Consider the following 21,682-nt stretch of genomic DNA (forward strand, 5'->3'; position numbering starts at 1 on the left):
TCATGAATTTGCCTTGTGAGGAGAGAAGGCAAGATATAATCAGTGTGATTTTTTTTTATTTTTGCATTATATTTTGGTGTTTTGACATTAAGTACTGTAAAAGATGACAACTAGAGAAGAAAGGGAAAAGGTCATACTATTCATACTGAAAAACTAACATATGCTATAATTGAACATAAACACAAACAAGCACATACCACACAGATGGTGGCCAGAAAAGGCAAGCAGGTTTGATGGCTGGAACTGGGTGGGAAGAGGCAGGCGACTAAGAGGGGTATGCAAAAGAGGTGAGAAGGAAGGGGGATGAGGTATCTCGGGGATGGGCGAAGGAGGTCAAGTGTTTAGTGATAAAGTTGGAATATCAATTCTTCAGAATGGTTTGTTTCTAATTTTGTCAGCAAGTTACCTAGAATGTGACTACAACACTGAGATTGATACATCTAGACCAGTGGACCCCAACCTTTTGGCGCCAGGGACCAGTTTCATGGAAGATAATTTTTCCACAGATAGGGGCGGTGGGGGGAGTCAGTGGTGGTGGTGGTGGTAAGCTGGAGCTCAGGTGGTTATGCAAGCCTGACAATTTTTCCATGCAAGGGTGGAGGAGTGGAACTTAGGTGGTGATGGCGGCCAGGATCCTATCAGGCCACGGACCAGTACCAGGGTATGGGGGGGATTGGGGACTGCAGATCTAGACCACGCATTTTCAAAAGGGGCTGAATCACCTGCAAAGGGGCAAAAATTGGTTCTTATGAGGGGGTGAAAAAAAACATACCATTTTATGTATAAAGCATGGATATGTATACAGTATATAAACGGATATACAATATGTTTATATATATATATCAGCATACATTAAAATTTCATGGAAGAGCAATTAGGGGTGAAAATGTTTAAAAAGGCTCATTAGAAGGGTGATAATGCAAAAAAGGCAGAGAAAGCCTGATCTAGACAGTATCTAAGGAGTTCTTAATCTCACCAGATTATCAACTAACAGATTTGAGCACATGGTAGTACTAGATGCAATGGTCACTAGGTCCTTGCCAAACTAGTTACAGGAGACACTAACATAATGAAAGAGATTTCGAGTAGGCATAAAAGGACACAGACCTGTTATCTAGCAGTATTCGCTTATATATATCAATAGCTTCTTGGTAGTGAGATCGCATATAGTGGATTGAGGCCAAACTAAGTTGATCTTCTGTGATATCCTGAAGGTTTTGATGAAAGTTCATCAATTTTTTCTCATCATTAAACTAAAATTGTGAGAGAGAAAAAGACATATAAAAATTCACAGTACTGTACAGTTCAAGATATCATCACCTATGTGATAGAGATTTTAACTCCTGCTTCTTCCTCAGTCAGTGTGTCTCTATCTTCTCCCAATTTCCCTCAGGCTCCTCCTCTTCCCTTCAAAGAAAAGACTGCAAATAGCTTCTAGAGGCATAGATTGACACTGGAAAGCCTTTAAATTACAATTAATATTAATTACTTAACCTCTCCCCTTATCTTCTTTTTCTTTTGTCTTTCTTATATAGTTTCTTCCTTTCCCTTTCTTCTACATCTCTTTAGTATTATCCTGTAACAATTTTTATCGGTTCTTTTGTATCTCTTTCTCCTTGGTGGACAATAGGAATCAAAATGTCTTTCTCATTGTTACTTAGTAAAAAAATTTTTAATTTCTCTCTAGATTTTTTCATCCTCTCTTCAATTACTATACATTGTTGTTGTTTTAGGCTGTCAGAATTCCATTCCAATCCTGTATGGTTATTTTTTTAAATGGTAGCTGGAAATAATAGCTGCCTTTTGTTTATACAGGAGGTAGAACAGATATATTTTTGACAGTGACCCTTAATAAATAGATTGCACACTCCTGCCTGGTGTAGAGTTTGGCCTATTAGCTTAAAAATTTTTTAAAGAATCTATTTCCATGAAACAATAAATTCTGAAGCTGGCTTATTTCTAGTTTGGTCACTGATAAATTATAGATATTTTTTATATGAGTTATTTAAATCTTATTTTGTTGTACAGGCAAATGGACGCAACTACTACATTCCAAAGTCTAGCCTGGAAAGGTTTCTATTAAGACTAACTTTTCTAATCTGCCTGATTAACATATTTGGATACAGAAAAGTAGAAAGCGAAAGAATGATAAAGAGATATAATGGGCAAGCACTAATCAAAAGAGAGCTGGTGTAGCTGTACAAATATGACAGAAATTTTTTTAAAGATAAAGAGAGACATTTCATGATAATAAATGTTTCTCTACTAAGAAGACAACAATTCTAAATTTGTGTGTACTTAATGACAGAGGCTGAAAAATAAGTAAACCAAAAATTGACAGAAGTAAAAAGAGAAAGAAACAAAGAGACAATTATGGTGTGAAAGTTTTAAATGCACCAAAACCAATTATTTTCATATACTTCCTGTGGGTAATTAGATAAACTTTCTGCAAGGCAATTTAGCAATATCAATTAAAATCTTTAAAATTGTTCATACCCAATAATTCAGTAAGTCCATTTCTAGGATGTTCAGAAGGACATTTTTAAAATTAAAAATTAGAAACAATCTAAAAATACAAATAACTAGGAAACGTTGAATAAATTATGGCATATATGCTACATATGATAGAATACTATGAAACCACTTTAAAAATTATGGTTTTGGCTGGGCACGGTGGCTCACGCCTGTAATCCTAGCACTTTAGGAAGCTAGTTTTTTTTGTCAAAAAAACAAAAACAGACAAACAAACAAAAGAACAACTTATGGTTTTGAAGCCTATTTAGTGACAGAGAGAGACCCTGTCTCAAAAAAAAAAAAAAAGAAAAAAAGAAAAAAGAAATATGTATTAAGCATGAGTCCTATTCTGCAAAACAAAGAAACAAACCAAAGGATAAATATGCATGTAAAAATAATTATCTTAAAAGGAGACATAATACCAAAAAGTTAAAAGGTAGCTTATATCTTTTTTTTTATTTCAGCCTATTACGGGGGTGCAAATGTTTAGGTTATATATATTGCCTTTGCCCTGCCTGAATCAGAGCTTCAAGTGTGTCCATCCCCCAGACGGTGTGCATTTTACCCATTAGGTGCGAATATATCCATTCCCTCCTCCCCCCTCCCACCTGGTAGCTTATCTTGGAATATGGTAGATATTTCCCTTTTTTTTTGCTTATTTATATTTTCTTTCTTTGATACAATAAACACGTAACTTTTATAATTTGAAAAACTATTATTTTAAAAAATCATTTGATGATGATCAAAATCATTGCCATAAGGTAATTCTGGAAAGGCCGGGCATGGTGGCTCACGCCTGTAATCCTAGCACTCTGGGAGGCCGAGGCGGGAGGATCACTCGAGGTTAGGAGTTTGAGACCAGCCTGAGCAAGAGCGAGACCCCGTCTCTACTAAAAAATAGAAAGAAATTAGCTGGACAGCTAAAAATACATAGAAAAACTTAGCCGGGCATGGTGGCACATGCCTGTAGTCCCAGCTACTTGGGAGGCTGAGGCAGTAGGATTGCTTGAGCCCAGGAGTTTGAGGTTGCTGTAAGCTGGGCTGACGCCACGGCACTCTAGCCTGGGCAACAGGGTGAGACTGTCTCAAAAAAAAAATAATAATAATTCTGGAAAGTGTATTTATTTCCACGAGTCAGGACAAGATGGCTCTGGATCTTTTTTTAAAAGATGATAGAATAGTTGACACAAAATGACCACTGCTTAATAAGGAGAACTAAAACCTAACACCTCTGAATAAATTAAGAGGGTAAAGAACATTGATGGGGGAGGAAAATCCTATAAAATTAATATGTATATTCCACGTGTTCCAGAAATACCATTAATAAGAATTTCTAGTTAATTATCTTTCACTAGTGTTGGTAACAAGAAGGAAGAAAGAGAAAAACATTTTTAAAACAAAACATGTAAAATGAGAATAGAAATACCTTGTGAGCCAAGTGGAAGAGCAGGCGGTTTTGGAGCCGGCTTTTTGGAGCTGAAAAAAAATTCAAAGTGCTTATTAAAGAACTAGTAGTCTATGGCACTTAGTCTCTTACAAGGATGAAATGAGACTTATTAATAGATGAATCTTCCCAAATCTTTACCTGTCTGATCCTGATATGTCTCTGCTATCTGGTCTCTACCTGTAGTAGTGGTAGCAGCATCAACAACCACAAGAGAAGTGTTCTAAGATTCTGCTCTTCCTCACCACTTTGTTCTACCCGATTCTATTATGGTGACCCACAGCACAACACTCCACACATATAGTTACAGTAGGAGCCCACCTCTGTGTTGTTCATATACTAAAACAAACACTGGTAGTAGATAGTTATGGTCACCTCAATATATGTATAAACCCACTCTCATTCAGATGTGTGTCCCAATATTCTTTGTGAATTTCTTCTGAAATCTCCTTTTCTGAAATTATGCTGCCATATTTTCCTTAATACTAGCCCAGTCTCTATTCCATAGATCTTCTAACATGATAATGTGCCACACTGAAACAGGTAGCCAAGCAAAAAGCTTAACACCTTTCAATTACCAGATCTCCTTTGCACTCTTTGAAAATTTTCCAATTCTGGATTCCCAATTCTATATCTCTTTTATAGAAAAATGTCTATAATATCTTTAATGTATAAAAAAGAAAAAATATATATGGAAATAGAGCTAGCGACCTTGATCACCTTTTATATATCTAGTACTATTCTAGGCACAGATAAAGTCTAGAAATATGAAATAAAGTAACTTACAGGACCTTATAACTAAATTAGGAAAAACAACACTAGTACATACAAAACAATTTGGGTATAAATCAAGAAAGGCTTCAAGTTCCACATTTTCCATTAATTTGAGCTGGAATATGTGTTGGAATACGTTTTTCCCCAACAAATTTCCTAACATTCCCTTGCCTACTTTCTCTGCATTTCCTTGAATTTAATTCATCCACATTCTAATTATCCTTAATCTTCTCTCCCATGTTCCCCTTTTACCCTACTCTTATTGGCAAATTTCAGTATAATTCTCCTGAGATGATTGCATGACAAGTAAAAAGGCAGAAGGGAAGAAATCTGGATTCTTTAAGCTGCAGTTACAGGGCTTCTCACTTAGAAACAGGAAAAGTAGCTATAACATACATCCACAGCCATAAAAGCTTGAATAACTATAACTAACTACTACCAACAGCATAAATATCCTACTGTGATGGGGCTTAAGAAAGATACCTTGGTTGCCCTTTTTCTTCTCATCCTTCTGCTTTTTAGCTGGAGGTTGGGGGTGGGGGCAGGATTAACTTTCTCTCTCTCTCTCTCTCTCTTTTTTTTTTTTTGAGACAGAGTCTCGCTCTGTTGCCCGGCTAGAGTGAGTGCCGTGGCGTCAGCCTAGCTCACAGCAACCTCAAACTCCTGAGCTCAAGCGATCCTCCTGCCTCAGCCTCCTGAGTAGCTGGGACTACAGGCATGCGCCACCAAGCCCGGCTAATTTTTTCTATATATATTTTTAGTTGGCCACATAATTTCTTTCTATTTTTAGTAGAAACGGGGTCTCGCTCTTGCTGAGGCTGGTCTTGAACTCCTGACCTCGAGCGATCCACCCGCCTCGGCCTCCCAGAGTGCTAGGATTACAGGTGTGAGCCACCGCGCCCCGGCCACTCTCTCTCTTTTTAAAGAGCCCTTGCTACATTGCCCAGGGTATAGTGCGGTGGCTATTCACAGGCGTGATCATATGGTACTGTAATCTCAACTCTTTGGCTCAAGTGATTCTCCTGCCTCAGCCTCCCAAGTAGCTGGGAATTATAGGCATGCTCCAATATGCTTGGCAACTCTCTCTTTAAACATAAAGTTGCTCAAATCCAACATTCTTTGAAGAGAAAGTCTATTTTTTAGCTTTCTAATGTTAGTTAGAAATAATAAGAAATAAGTTTTTAAATCTCCAAAATGACTCTTACTATGAGTGAAGAATATCAGATACAAAGAGAGTCCATATTACCTTTAAATCCAGCTGCTTCAGCTTGTTTATACATCCCAAGAAAGAAGTAGGTGCAAGCTAGGTTCACCCAGACTTCAGGATTACAATTTTCCTCTTTTGTCGCATTTTCATATTCCTGAAATATATATTAAGCAGAGATCTCACTTTGGCAGTAAAGCAATCCATGGACCATTCTTCTATATTGGAATAGGATTTTTTACTGAGATTGAGCAACTTCACATTTAAGGAATTCTACATGCTCCTCAACTATTCTATACCCGAAAAGGTTAAATACTGAAGCAGGGCTGTTGTTCATAGCATCTTAAACTTGTTTTTCCCCCCTATTTATACTGATGTGGGCTAACAAACTGCAGAAATGAAAAATAATTGAAATACTTTATTTTCGCTAACTTAAAAAGACATACAGGCCAGGCGCGGTGGCTCACACCTGTGATCCTAGCACTCTGGCAGGCTGAGGCAGGAGGATTGCTCAAGGTCAAGAGTTCGAGACCAGCCTGAGCAAGAGCAAGACCCTGTCTCTACTAGAAATAGGAAGAAATTATCTGGACAACTAAAAATATATGGAGAAAAAAATTAGCCGGGCATGGTGGCACATGCCTGTAGTCCCAGCTACTCAGGAGGCTGAGGCAGAAGGACTGCTTAAGCCCAGGAGTTTGAGGTTGCTGTGAGCTAGGCTGACGCCATGGCACTCTAGCCTGGGCAACAGAGCAAGACTCTGTCTCAAAAAAAAAAAAAAAAAAAAAGACATACAAAAGATACCCTTTAATAAATTCATACATTCAATTAACTTAAAATTTGATAAATTTAACACACTATAAATTTAATTTCATTCTAATAGCCTTCTAGCTTTGTTTATTGGGCTTTACGTTTTTAAAAAGTTTTTTTTTTTTCTGCCAAGGACACTTTCTGAGGTTCATATTGTCAACTCCACTTTCCACATACTCTTAACTTTTTATCAGTCTTTCCCAAATGGCTTTTTCTCATTACATTTAGGTTACTCTTTCTTTCCTCTTACACCTTTCACAAGTACAACCAGCCTCTATTCTGTCCTTTTCACATCTTCCTTTTTCCTTCAGCAATTTTGTTCCTTTTGTTCTTCATCTCACCTCCTCATTACCTGTCCTTGCATATTTTCATTTTAGTTATGCAGGTTTTCAAATTCCCTTAGATTACATTTTGGGAGCAAGAATATATGGGAAATGTTTAAGCAATTTCATTTATGAATTAGAAGTTGCTTGACATAAGGCATCTATAATTTTATTTAGATCCATAATCCTATTTATTAGTCATTGTAGATGGGCAGAATTTACAATGACCAAGAAAAACAATTTCCAAAATAATTATACCTGAAAAAATATAAAGATAATATAATCTTTCATATGTCTAAAAATAACCGAGCAAAATCAAAGTCTTGTCTTTTGAGAAAAGACTCATGGAAGTTCTTATCAAAATGGCTATTTTTCCTCTTCTGAAGATTTACTTAAGAAATACTAATGCCAAATGCTGTTGAATTTCATTAGTATATACGTAAAAGTAAAAAGTAAACAAGATACAGGCTGGGTACAGTGGCTTATGCCTGTAATCCCAGCACTTTGGAAGGCCAAGGCAAGAGGATCACTTGAGCCCAGGGGTTCGAGACTAGCCCAGGGAACATAGCGAGACCCCATCACTAAAAAAATTTTAAAAATTAGCCAGAAAAGGTAGCATGAGCCTATAGTCCTAGCTACTTGGAAGACTGGGGTGAGAGGATCGCTTGAGTCTAGGAGTTTGAGGTTACGATGATCTCTGATCATGCTACTGGTACTCCAGCCTGGGTGACAGAGCAAGAACCTTCCTCCTAAAAAAATAAATAAATAAATAAATAAAATAAAAAGAGGCCAGGTGTAGTGGCTCACACCTGTAATTCCAGCACTTTGGGAGGTGAAGGTGGGAAGATTGCTTGAGGCCAGGAGTTTGAGACCAGTCTGGGCAATATAGTGAGACCCTATCTCCACAAAAAATAAGAAAAATTAGCTGGATATGGTGGTGAGCACCTGTAGTCCCAGCTACTTGGGAGGCAGAGGCAGGAAGATTGCTTGAGGCCAGGAGTTCGAGGTTGCAGCGAGCTGTGACTGTGCTACTGTACTCTAGCCTAGGAGATGGTGTGAGACGCTGTCCCTATTAAAAAATTAAAAGATACATACAGAGTAGTCCCTCCTTATCCATAGTGAATACATTCTCAGAACCCCAGTGGATACCTGAAACTGTGAATAGTACTGAACCCCATATCTGTTTTTTATTATATGTACATACCTATGATAAAGTTTAATTTATACATTGATATAGCACAATTATAACACTAAGATGTAATAAAAGTTATGTGACTGTACTCTTGCTTGCGCTCTCCATCTCTCACTGTCTCTGAAAAAAAATCTTATTGCACTGTACTTACCTGTTTTCAGACCATGGTTAGAAACCACAGAAAGGTAACTGAAACTGCAGAAAGCAATACCTTGGATAAGGGTATGTACTGGAACATATATAGAAGATTTCTGAAGCAATACAACAAAAAAGTGCCAGTGGATGCCTCCATTAACAAAGAAGTAGAATTGTGGAAGGCAAATAGAGTGACTTTTTTTCATTTTTGTTTCCTTCTGCATTGTTTGAACTTTACCATCAGTATGCATTATTATAATACAAAGTTTAATAACATTTTAAGTATTCCTGTGTTAGAAATTTTTTTTACTAACCTCTAGAGCTCTCTTATAGTCACCCAGGTGAAAAGCACAGTATCCAATCCACAAATTAGTATCCTCTTCTTGCTCCCCAACATGACGTTTGAACTTCAGGTTGAAAATTCATGGGGAAAAAAAATGAAGTACTTTGAATAGTAAACTCTCTGTTTTAAACAAATGCTATGTTAAGCTACTGGTGAATAATAGGCAATATAAGAATATAAACAAGAAAATACACAGTTTAATTAAACATTTACCTCTAGGACTTAGTACAACTATCTTCTAATTGTCAAAGAAATTTACATTTTCAAGTATTTCATGTTTGTTCTTCTGTATTTACTAACACCTTTCTCAAGAAAGTATTTGAGTTATCTAACAATTCTGGATGATATGTAAGGAATAGAAGAATCTTGTGAAATATTTAAAACCAAATAACTGAAGGTTAGAGAGGCTGAATAATGAACTCAAGGCCACACAGCCAGTACCTCTGGTGACAGGGACTTAAAGTAACATCTGACTCCAAAGCCCATGTTCTCATCCTGCATGCTCTACTACATTCAACCTCACACTTCAATCATGTCTCATTAAGACATATATATTTATTAATAGGTTATAACTTTTCACTGAGGACAAACCATTAAATCTTTCTATTAGTCTTGCATAGGCTAGCTTACCAGGACTGCAAGAGTTAAGGATGTTCAGAAGACGGGCCACATTTATGTCCATTATGAACAAATATTTATGAATTTCTCAGTCCTATTTTGGAGGAAAGGACTGAGACTTTAAAGGAAGATTCTGAATTACCATTCCAAAAGATGGGATTTTTTTCACTCTATAGGGTAATAAATCAAGTAGTGAGCCAATACATACTCACAGAGCATCACTACAGAACTTTAGGTACCTTAGTCATTATAAGATGAAGACATCCCTTTGATACTTTCTTGTCTAGCATAAGAATTTAATACTGTATCAAACTACACAACATTAGAAGTCCTCCTCTCACCAAATGCTGTGAATTTGAGTATAGTGTCTTAAGTATGGAGAAATTCTTATTTGAGGTCTCCTTGAATTTGCCCCAGGAATTCCCTGGAGCCACAGGAGAGCTCATGAGATTTTCTCACCCTATTCCCGTGCAGCATGGTACTCCAACTAGCTACCTAAGAAAGTAAACATAGAGAACAGAGCCTTCCTGACAATGTAAAGGCAATCTGGGATTATGCAATAAGGAAAATGTGGTCATTGCCTTAAAGAAAAGAGAGGAAAAGAACAGACTGACAAAAAATAGACATACACATAGGCATTCAGTCCACTGATTTCCAGAGCTAGAAAGCCCTTCCAAGTCAAATCCCCTACTGTAAAGATGACACCAAAAAAGCTAAACAATGTGCTCAATACCAGAGCACTAGTAAGAAACATAGGACTATACATGGAAGACTGAAAAATATATGTAAATTAAAACAATTATTGTTGATAGATTCAGAGTAATATGAATAAAGTAGCATTTTGGAGAAATGACTGTGGCACAACACAACCAGACCATGCTGTCAAAACTCTTCATTCTTTAGTATAACCCTTTATCCTTCTATAACATGTGATTTCCACAAAGCAGTTTCTCAAAGTGCAATCTCTTTGGACCATCTATATCAGAAGCACTTAAAGTACTTGCCTAAAATGCAGATTCCTGAGCAATACTGCAGACCTAAAGAATCACCAGGAATATACATCTTAGTAAGTACCCTAGATAATTCCAATGCATATTAAAAGGCGAAAACTGCTGCCATAAAGATTTGAAATACTTTCTGGGGATACAGTATTTTCAACAATAAGCATGGTGGAATTATTTAAATTTGACCAAAATTTTATAACACATCATAGGAATAAAGCATAAATTGGTCAAGGGTTGGGATAAACAATGTGTGAACTGACACTGTATTAAATATCCCTCCATATTTGCAAGTTGTATTTACTATCAATGGGACTAGACATAATCAAAAGTATCCCTCAAGAAATAAGTTTATTTTTTCTTAGTTCATCTGGAATCTGCATCTGACTATATTTTTAGGCAATTCCTTGAAGAAGCCCCAGAATGCACCCACCTGTTCCAACAGCATAGCAACAAGCATTCACCCAAGCATTCATCCATCATCTGGTATTCACCTTCTATGAAGTAACGTTCTTTGGACATTACCTCCAGTAGGGTAATAGCTCCAGTGAAATCTCTTTGTGAAAGTAGCTCCTCTAGTTTTGGAACCTTCCTACCTTTCTTCTTTCTCTTGTCAGTGTGCTGCACGTCCCCGCCTACAGCAGGTTTGGCCCTTGAAAGCATCTGTGAAAGAAACAACAAAGACAGCTGTATCGTCCAATTCCCATTACCAGTTTTAAGCTGAGAGTGACGGCTCCACGATTTACATGTCAAATGCTTAACAACGAACCCCGGGAAGCCTATTGAAACTCTTTTTGTGAGACATTTTACTAAAAGGGTCATCACCCTGCAATTGACCTGAACCAAACAGCTACTCTCAACTTCTCCAATTCGACAGGAGATGCTTTCGCACAGCTTTTGTCATCTCAGCCTCCCCTCACTCTACTTTCTATCGCACGCTCGGCGCAGGTGTGGGGAAACAGAGACGTACGAGAGGAAAAAGCATCGAGGTATTTACTGTTGCATCCCTGTCTCCTGCAGGAACGCAGGGAGGAGGGCAAGAGAATCACCCGCTGCTGACACACCTAGACTTTACCCAGAAGTGTGCTGGGAACCTGCAATTGCCAGTCCCAGGATCTACTCAAAGTTCTCCCTCACTATTCAGAGCTACTAACCATCTTGCTGTTGGTCCTTTGAGCCCCCTCCACAGACAGACAGCAAAGGCCGCGCCTCAGCGCGTCGCCGAATCCACACCGCACGCTCTGTCTCCAAGGCAACCCCGCGGGGAGGCTGGTCCTTCCGGGAGAAGAGTTCGTCGAAGAACCAGTGCCCTCTGCATCTTTGTTCCGCTCCGCTTCCGCCACCGAAAAGTGGAAGTTTCTCTCTTGAGAAGAGATCGTCGTTCTCTGTGTTGAGAGCGAAAATTTGGTTGTGTCTCTGTGAGCTTGCTTTAGGAAAAGACTAATTAGAATGGCATTTTTCAAATGTACGTTTCACAGGAAAGTGATTTTCAAGGACCACTTCCGTTGCACCGCGTTGGGCTCCATGGAAACGCCTGGTGCTGTCTGGCACAGGATCTTGGCCCCTGGCTGGTGCGGGAAGCTTAGAAAATTTCTGCTGAACCGAGGGAGCTGACATTAGGAGGCGGGAGTGCGCCAAAATATACTTGATTATTTCCACAGACACACCTACACACAATAAGGAACTGTAATAAATATTGTTCATTGGAAGGCTTAATTTATCTTACTCCTCAACCCAGTTAATACGGCTGCAAGGGCCATAAAAATCACAGAGTTGTGGAATATTAGAGCTGAAAGGGACCTTAGAGGATATCCAGTCAAGCCCTCAGAATAAACAGACTAAAGATTAGTTTAGAACAAACAGACAACAGATTAATCTTATTGATTAATAACTTGGGTGAAGTCAGGTAATTCACCCCAAATGTGTGTAGATAATCGTGGTATAGTTGAATTATATTACACAAAAAAGCTGGTTGCATGGATACCAGGCAAAGCTGGAACTTGCAACTTCATTACAGTTGCAATAGAGCAGTAGTTTCTGAGGAACTGTAAAAAACAATCCGGGTTGTGAGGATGGATGTATGATTATATAAATTTATTAAAAAGCATTGAATTGTACATTTAAAACAGTTGGATTATATTATATGTAAATTGCATCTCACTAATCTTGTCTTGTCTTGTTTGTTTGTTTGTTTTAAAGATAATCCAGCTCCTAGCTCACAGAGGTATTCTGGAGTTTCTGTTTCTTTAATTTAGCCCTGATGCACAGTGATACTGACTCCAGGTCCTCAGAAACCACTGTGGAAATCATGTCTCTGTCATCCACCAGGGCATGAGTTGCTGAGGGAATGCAAGATGTTATGAAGTTTTGGCATTTCTTGCTAGGGTGGATTTTCCTTAAGGAAAAAAAAATATATATCATCAAAAGAAGAACCCTCCATTCTCTGCTGCAGAACCACAGTAACTCTATTCATCAGTTCTATTTGAGTGTTGTTAGTTTTTTTTCTTCTTTTGTTCACTAGGTTCATGGATATTCTACCTTACTATAAAAATTTTTTAAAAACAGTGATTGCTTCTTTTGAAAAAGAATATTTTAAAAACCAAATTTTATTGGACTCCCCCTTAGTAAGCTATATGGACTCATGCGGAGATGATTATTGTTCTAAACAAGAACAATAATGACTCCTTGATGAAGCATTTGAAAATATACTCCTTAAAGAAAACATTTTTCAAGCTGGGTGTGGTGGTGTGTGCCTATAGTACCAGCCACTCAGGAGGCTGAGGCAGGAAGATCTCTCTTTTTTTTTTTTTTTTTTTTTTTTTTTTTGAGACAGAGTCTCACTCTGTTGCCCAGGCTAGAGTGCCATGGCGTCAGCCTAGCTCACAGCAACCTCAAACTCCTGGGCTCAAGCGATCCTCCTGCCTCAGCCTCCTGAGTAGCTGGGACTACAGGCATGCGCCACCATCCCCGGCTAATTTTTTCTATATATTTTTAGTTGTTCAGCTAATTTCTTTCTATTTTTTTAGCAGAGATGGAGTCTGCTCTTCCTCAGGCTGGTCTTGAACTCCTGAGCTCAATAGATCCACCTGCCTCGGCCTCCCAGAGTGCTCGGATTACAGGAGGAAGATCTCTTGAGCCCAGCAGTTTGAGGCTGTAGTGCACTGTGATTGAGCCTGTGAATAGCCACTGCATTCCAGCCTGGGCAACATAGCAAGAACTTCTCTCTCAAAAAAAAAAAAAGAAAGAAAGAAAGAAAGAAAGAGATACATTTTTCAATTATTTTAAAATAGTGTACTTTCTCTTATTACAAAAGTACTTCATAGTCACTGTGGAAATTTTGGATGATACTAAAAATTAAAATCTGAGAATTAAAATGAAGAAAATGAATTGTACATTTATAACTAAGAAACAATACCTATTAACATTTTGGTTCTTTTTAAAAAGTGATTTAACAAGCACTAAAAGGTAATATGTTGTGGCTGAACTACTTATAAGTTGGCAGACCTAGAAACCTATAGGTGATAATGGTTGAAGCTATGTGGTGAGCACTTGAGAATTTATTATACCATTCTACTTTTGCATAGAAATTTTCCATAATCTAAAATTTTTAAAAAGAAAAATGTATTTGAAAACTCAACAAATTCTCCTTTATGGGCCAAATTTTGACTGAAATGAGTTAAAGACATGGGAGTTGATATTTATTTAAATATAATAGGTGACTTGCAGTTATACCAGTTAAAATTAAGTGGGGCCAGGCTCAGTAGCTCACACTTGTAATCCCAGCACTTTGAGAAGGCTGAGGCAGGAGGATTACTTGAGGCCAGGAGTTCGGAACCAGCCTGGGTAACATGGTGAGAGACACCTCCCTCCCCACTCTCACTGCCCTCCCAACCATCTCTACAAAAAACTAAAAAATTATTAAATAGCTGGGCGTGTTGGCACGTGCCTGTAGTCCCAGCTACTTGGGAGACTGAGGCAGGAGGATCGCTTGAGCCCAGGAGTCTGAGGCTTCAGTTAGCTATGATCACGTCACTGTACTCCAGCTAGGGCAACAGAGTGAGACCCTGTCTCTAAAAAGAACAACAACAACAACAAAAAACCCAAAGAGCAACAAACAAACAAAAACTTAAGTGGCTTTGTCTATGTGAAGATACAGTAAAAATAATTTTCAACTTTTGATTGTTAGTGTAAATGTTTATTTGGCACAAAGATAATTGAGAAATCAGAAGGCAATATAAACATAATAAGATGTAAACAGGATAAATATCAGGTGTTCCAATGAGGAACACCTGAGAGGAAGAATATCCTACGTCAACCAGCTACTGATGTGCTGGATCCTGAGATGGCCGCATTCGCTTCATACCCTAGTGCTGAAGGCAGCCACTAGCAAGAACTGAACATGACATAGCATTGTATGCTTTGAGGTCAGGAAGACCTAGATTTGGATCATGCCTCTGCCACTGAGTTTTTATTTTCTTCTCTGTAAACAGAAGTAATAAAACTCACCTCACTGATTTGCTTAAGACTCACCTGACATCATTTATAAGTGAGAAGCAATATAAGGTAAGCAGTCAACATTCTTATTTCTCACAGTTTCTGCTGAGTGGCTTAGCTAGGTGGTTCTGGTTCAGAGTCTTGTGAGGATGCAGTCAAGCTATCAGTTGGGGCTGCAGTCATGTAATTGTCTTGACTAGGGCTGAACGATCCCCTTCCAACTGGCTCACCCACATACTGGGCAAGTTAGTGCTGGCTGTTGGTGGGAGGGCTCAGTTACTAGCCACATGGACCTCTCCCTAGGGCTGCTTGAGTGTCCACACAAGATATATATAGATATATGTGTGTATATATATATATATATTTTTTTTTTTGAGATGGAGTCTTGCTCTGTCACCTGGGGCCAGAGTGCTGTGGCATCAGCCTACCTCACAGCAACCTCAAACTCCTGGGCTCAAGCGATCCTCCTGCCTCAGCCTCCCGAGTAGCTGGGACTACAGGCGCACACTGCCACACCTGGCTAATTTTTCTATTTCTAGTAGAGACAGGGTCTCACTCTTGCTCGGGCTGGTCTTGAACTCCTGAGCTCAAGCGATCCTCGCACCTCAGCCTCCCAGAGTGCTAGGATTACAAGTGTGAGCCACCACACCTGGCCCACACAAGATATTAATAACAGATGGCTTCCCCAGAGCCAGGGCTACCAGAGAGAGCAAAGAGCAAAGTCACAACATTTTTTATGACCTAGTCACACTGTCATTTCTAATATATCCTATTGATTACACAGATCAGTCCTATTCAATGTGGAAGGGTGCACAGGTTTCAACTATCTGGAGGTGAAACTCTCTGGGAGCCCACTGGCTACCACATCAGGCCCTCACCACCAAGTTAACCCCAGCTCTGGATTACTGCACCCCTGTTTCCTCTGCCCTCAGATTAGGTTACTGAAAGAAAGTTTGTAGCCTGCAGTTCCTCTTTTTAGGGTTACTGGAAGAAAGTTTGTAGCCTGAGGTTCCTCTTTTTTTTGTTTTGTTTTGTTTTTAGAGACAGGGTCTCACTGTGTTGCCCAGGCTGGAGTGCAGCAGCTATTCACAGGTGTGATCCCGGTACTTATCAGCACGGGAGTTTTGACCTCCATTTCCATCCTGGGAAGGTTCACCCATCCTGATGCAACCTGGTGGTCCCCAGCTCCTGGGAGGTTAGACACCCAATTGGCATAGTGTACTATAGCCCGAAAGTCCTGGGCTCAAGTGATCTTCCCATCTCAGCCTCCAGAGTAGCTGGGACTACAGGTGCACCACTGCCCCGGCAAGTTCCTCATCTTAACACCACCAAAGCAATGTGTGTAAATTTATCCTCATAGAGGGATATGGCCTTTCTCCACTCTAAAATTAACTCCTCCACCTATTCCTACAGTTCCCAGCTTAGTTCTTCCAAGGGCACCGTGCTGTGGTGCAGGTTCAATCTAAGGAACCCCTGTGCCTGCCCCCTGACTTCCACTCTGCCCCAGCTCTCTGATCATTTGACTAATGCCTCTTTCGACTCCTGTATCTCTTGAAGAACACCTGTTTGGCATGGACTTTGGACATTCCATCTGACTCAAGCCTCTAATGTTTATGTACTTTTAATTTCTATGACTTAGCATAGCTGACTCATCGCAGCACGTGTGTGTTTTGCTTCTCTCTCCGAATGGTGGTTCAACTGATTCATATAGCTAGGTATCACCCGAATGTCCCCTAGCAACTTTGCTTTGCACTCTCCTCAAATGTATTTCTTTCACATATGCCCAGATCTTCCAGTAAAACAATAACAAACATATTTCCAAACAAGGTCACAAAGAAAAAGAAAATAAAATAATAATAACAATAAACAAAATAAAGCGATAAAAAACAAGGGTGATTAACAAAACAAAAAAGCTCCTCCTCTAGTTACCTGAGCAATCTCTTCCTTTCCCTTTCCTTGTCAATCCTCTAAAATGAATGATCTATAATCAATTAATCGTTCTATTTCTTTTCTATCCATACTTGATTTCTAACCTTTCATTCTGAGAAAACTCCTCTAGCAAGTGAGTTGGACTGTAAAAATGTATATGGGAGAATTTATTGACTTAGGGGCACACTCTCAGGACACAAGGTTTAGCATCCTGGCGCAGTTCAGGGGATGTTACACAATTGCTGCTAGGGTGACTCCCCAAAGCCTAGAAAAGTGATGGCTCATGAAGAGTAAGGTTGAAATGCCTAAATTGCTGTGTCACGCAGTAGAGGAAAGGATTAGAAGACTCAGAAAAGTGAAAATGCTGAAAAAGATATATCATCTTAGTCCAGAACACCCACCAGAGGATTATGCCCCACAGGATGGCTCAAGGAGCCACATTCATCAAGGCTATCAGGAATGCACTGGTGAGAGGGATGTCAGCAGTGCCAAGAGCTCGGTGGTGCTTCCTCCACTAGGACATAACTGGTGGGAGGAGAGATCCTGGACTTGGCTCTCTGATAGCAATCGGTTTGAAAAGGCCCTGAAGCCAAACATCAGAGGATGGCCCTTAAGGGCAGAAGGTGGTTTGCTCTTAGGGGTTTGTAATGACAAAATCAGAGTGGCAGCCAATGGGACCTGACCTATAGAGAATTGTAGAGATTGTGGATAGAACAGAATTTCTCTAGGAAAAACATAGATGGGTAGTCAACAAAGTGCAGATGGTCCTAAACTTAGGATTTTCCCACCTTACTATGGTTCGAAAGTGGTATGCATTTGGTAGAAACCGCACTTTGAATTTCGATCTTTTCCCAGGCTAGTGATATGCAGTACGATACTCTCTTGGGATGCCAGGAAGCAGCAGCGAGCCACAGCTCCATCAGCCACATGAGTAAACAATACTATACTCTACAGTGCATTCAATAAGTTATATGAGATATCCAATACCTTATTATAAAATAGACTTGTGTTAGGGGATTTTCCTTCAACTGTAGGCTAATATAAGTGTTCTGAGCGTGTTTAAGCCTCACCTATGAAGGGGTCCCATATAACCAGCTAAAGGAGGAAGGAAAAAGGCAAAGCTCGGCGTATGGATGGGTTAGCTCAGTATATGGATACAAACTGGAAATGGATGGCAGCTATATTACGTTCTCACTCAGGGAAGCCCTTGAGAAATAGTGGTGAGGGAAAATCTCCGCAATGGGAGGAGCTTTGAGATGTGCACATGGTCATCCACTTTGTATGTATGCATGGAGAACGGCCCAGGTTAGAACATATGCGGACTCATGGGCAGTGATAGTGGTCTGGCTGAAGGAATGGGAGCCTACAAGAAAAAGTTTGGAAAATCAGAGACAAGAAGGTCTGGGGTGGAGGACTGTGGCTGGACATATGGAAGTGGCACAAGTGAGAAGTTGTTTGTATCACATGTTGAAGCCCACAAGTATCTACCACAGAAGATGTGTCAACTAGACAAAATAACTTGGCCAGCCTTTGTGAAAAGCCCCATCCCCTACTGCTACATGGTGGGTATCTGAACAAAGAGGCCATGGAAGTAGAGATGAAAGTGATGTCAGAACCTAATAGCATAGACTGTTACTTGCCAAAATGAATATAGCTACTGCCACCTCTGACTGTCCAATCTGCCAGCCATAAAGACCAATGCTAAGCTCTCTTCCTTAAGGAGACCAATAAGCTACTTGGTGACCAGTAGACTACATTGGGCCCCTGTGGTCCTGGAGGGGCCAGTGGTTTGCTCTCACAGGAATAGACACTTATTTAGGATGTGGGGTTTCCTTTCTTCCCCGCAGGCCTTAGCATCACCACTCTCTGGGACCTTAAAGATTACCTGATCCACAGATGTGGAATCCTACATAGCAGAGCACCTGACCAATGACTCTCTCCATGGCACAGGAAGTGGAGGGGGTGAGCACATGAACATGAGATCCACTGGTAGTATCACACACCTCACCATCCACAAGCTACTGGATAAAGTACTGGAATGGCCGGTGAAAGATGGAGCTGAAGCACCAGCATGAAGGTGTCACACTACAACAATGACATATCTTCCAGTACCTTGTGGTATATGCCTTGAATCAGACAAGTTAGTATGGTGCTGTGTCCCCAGCAGAAAGAATATATGGGTCTAGAAGGAATGAGCAGAAGCCTGAGTGGCCCCACTTACCATCTTTCCAATGACCCGCTAGGATTTCCTGCCCCACAAAACTGGGATATGCAGTGTTAGAAGTCCTGGTTCCCAAAAGGGGCACACTCTTGTCTGAAGACACAGGAGGGTCCCACTGGTCTACAGTGATGGCTGTGACCAGGTACTTTGGTCTCCTAATGGTCAGAGACTAGCAGATAAGAAAAGGAATGGCCGTCTTATCAGAGGTGATTGATGCTGGTCAGCAGAAGGAGGTGGGGTGCTGTTACACAATGAGGGAGGGTGGAATATGTGTGGAATTCTGGTGACGTATTTGGGTGCCTTTTGGTACTCCTTTTCCCAACTCCTTTGACTGTGAATGGACAAGACAAGAGCAGCAAGCCTGGCCTGAGAATGTGCTCAGACCCTTTAGAAATGAGGGTCTGGGGCACCCAACCAGGTGAGCTACTGGGAGCAGCTGAGGTGATAGCTAAGGGTGAAAGGAGTTTGAATGGACAGTGGTGGAGAGACATGATGATGACCAGTTGTGGCCTTGAGGCCAATTGCAGTGACAGGGGCTAAGGGGTTCATTCCATTATCTTTGCTCTTGTAAGTTTCCTCACAGGAAGAATGGCTCTGAAAGAGCTGTTCTCTGAATACTAATGGTGCAAAGGGTGGACTATAGCTGACACAGTGTGGCACTCAGGTCCCCTTTAAGCCAGGGCTTGCTGCCCAGCTTCAAGGAATATGTCTAGCTGGTAGCCTCCAGCTTTGGCTCCTTTAGGATCCACTTCAGCATCTGAGCTGAAGTCATTGACTTCTCGGGTGGCCCCCACCAATGACTGAGCAAGGCAGTGGTACAAGGGCCTAGCCTTTTCTTCCCAAAGCTGGACTCCTGCTCCAGAGCATCCTATTGGGTTGGTGGAGACTGTAACAGAGGGAACAGCCTAGAAAAGGGTAAAAATATTTTACAAGCTCTCTTTAAAACCTCCCCTACTGTTTTTTGGGAATTATAACCTGCATCCCTGCCTGAGGTCAGTGGTTGAGGCCAGTGATCAGGAGGGACAAGAGAGTATCCTTTGTTCTTTGTGTCACAGGAAATGGCTCAATGGAATTGTCCAAGGAGAAGGTCACCAGATTGTCTTCCCTGGAGATAGGATGGATCAGGACCATCAACTGTAGTTAACAGCAATTGCCTGAAGCTGAACAACACCCCCCAGCCCCTTTAAAACTCTGTATTTCTGCTTGTAGATAGGAAAATGGTACTTTAAGATGGGAGTCTGCCTTTTCTTCATGTACTGGCAAATTAACAAGCCTCCCTTTCCTTCTCCTCAACCACTTGTCCTTGTTTTTCTGATGTAGCCCCAGGGACAAGTGCTGAACTTTCAGTAACAAGACTTTGTCAGGTCTGTATGCAAGTCTGACAGCTCCCGCCAACCAACTATGCTTCTTCCCTTCACTTTCACTGATGTTATACCCCAGGAAATCTTCTGCCCTCTTAACTCTGTTCCACGGTGGGCAGGTCTATGCAAACCTACCCCTAAAGTCTGAGGAAGCTGAGAGGCTGAAGAAAGAAGCTGACGTATCCAGCTTCTCAGGAAGTAACATTTACTAGTGACTTACAAACAGAATTCATGTCCTGGGAGGCCACGAGACAGTTGGATCCCCGAGCCATCACCCCCTAGACCCAATGTTTATATAGCACAGGGACAATCAAAGTTGACCCCTCAGAGAAAGGCAAGAATGCTCTGTGAATCTGCCTGAGTAGAAATCTAGGGGCATTCCCAGAACAGGGGTTAATCAGCATCCGGGATGGAGTTGCTTTAGCCTCCACAATTCCACATCCACCTCTCCTTCCTGGAGAACCCAATCTGTGAGAGCACACATTTCAAAATTTCCCAAAATGTCTCCCTTTTCCTTCCCACAACTCCTTAAATCATTTTTCATGGCTTTGAGGGAGATTTTACAGCTGTACTCCAACCACTCTAGCCAGACTGGACTCTTCATTGCTAATCTTCTGTATACCCATTGCAGCATTTAACCACTGATTCTCTTATATGTCATTTTTTTGTGTGTCTTCCTAAACACATGCTCCTTGAGTGCAGGGACTGTCTCTTAAACTTCTTCATGTTCAGAGTGACTAACTTCTTCTGTAAGGACCACAGAGAAGACAGTCAATAAACATGTTGAACTTAGTTGATTTGATAATAAAAGGTCCCTGGGAACCTATCATACCACAAAGAAGGCCAAATGGATTAAAAGACAACTATAGAAGCAGCAGCCAGAGAGAATGACAAGTCAGATGATTCTATGTGGGCCCCACGTTTGGCTGGTTTCCATAACAAAGTACTCTATTGCTGAAAGACACTGTTCATCTATCATGAATGACCACACAAAAGAAGAATTCTCATTAATTATTTTTAAAAAATTCTGATTTGGCAACCAGATTGTATTATTTTTTTAAAAGGTATTTTTCCTATCTTATCAATGATACATTTACTTTATTTGGTGGTGCTGGGAGGAAAAACTTTTTCGTCTTCCAAGTTGTGTCCTGTGTTTGGGGATCTACACATTAACTGGCAATAGACAGATTAAGGAGAAAAGACAAAGTGTACACATGCAGGAAGGAGCTTCCAGGAACAGAAAACTCATGGAATAGTCCAAAGCAAAGGTTTCTGTATCTCAACTTAACAAAAGGGAGGTTTTTAGGGCTTCAGTAGGAGAG

At 40.4% G+C, this 21,682-nt stretch overlaps 1 protein-coding gene across 1 annotated transcript in view; it reads right to left on the reverse strand.

Annotated features, from left to right (window-relative positions):
- TTC26 (tetratricopeptide repeat domain 26) overlaps positions 1-11,623 on the reverse strand; it is a 41,520-nt gene extending 29,897 nt beyond the window's left edge. The window contains exons 1-6 of the mRNA XM_045565312.1: positions 11,510-11,623; positions 10,881-11,018; positions 8,708-8,800; positions 5,979-6,093; positions 3,941-3,990; positions 1,108-1,253 (exon numbers count right to left, since the gene is read on the reverse strand). Of these exons, the coding sequence (XP_045421268.1) occupies positions 1,108-1,253; positions 3,941-3,990; positions 5,979-6,093; positions 8,708-8,800; positions 10,881-11,018; positions 11,510-11,512 (545 nt within the window). The 5' untranslated portion in view covers positions 11,513-11,623. The remainder of the gene's footprint in view (positions 1-1,107; positions 1,254-3,940; positions 3,991-5,978; positions 6,094-8,707; positions 8,801-10,880; positions 11,019-11,509) is intronic.
- Positions 11,624-21,682: the final 10,059 nt, after the last annotated feature.

The sequence above is a fragment of the Lemur catta genome, chromosome 11 (assembly GCF_020740605.2).
Source record: "Lemur catta isolate mLemCat1 chromosome 11, mLemCat1.pri, whole genome shotgun sequence".
In the NCBI taxonomy this organism is placed as follows: Eukaryota; Metazoa; Chordata; class Mammalia; order Primates; family Lemuridae; genus Lemur; species Lemur catta.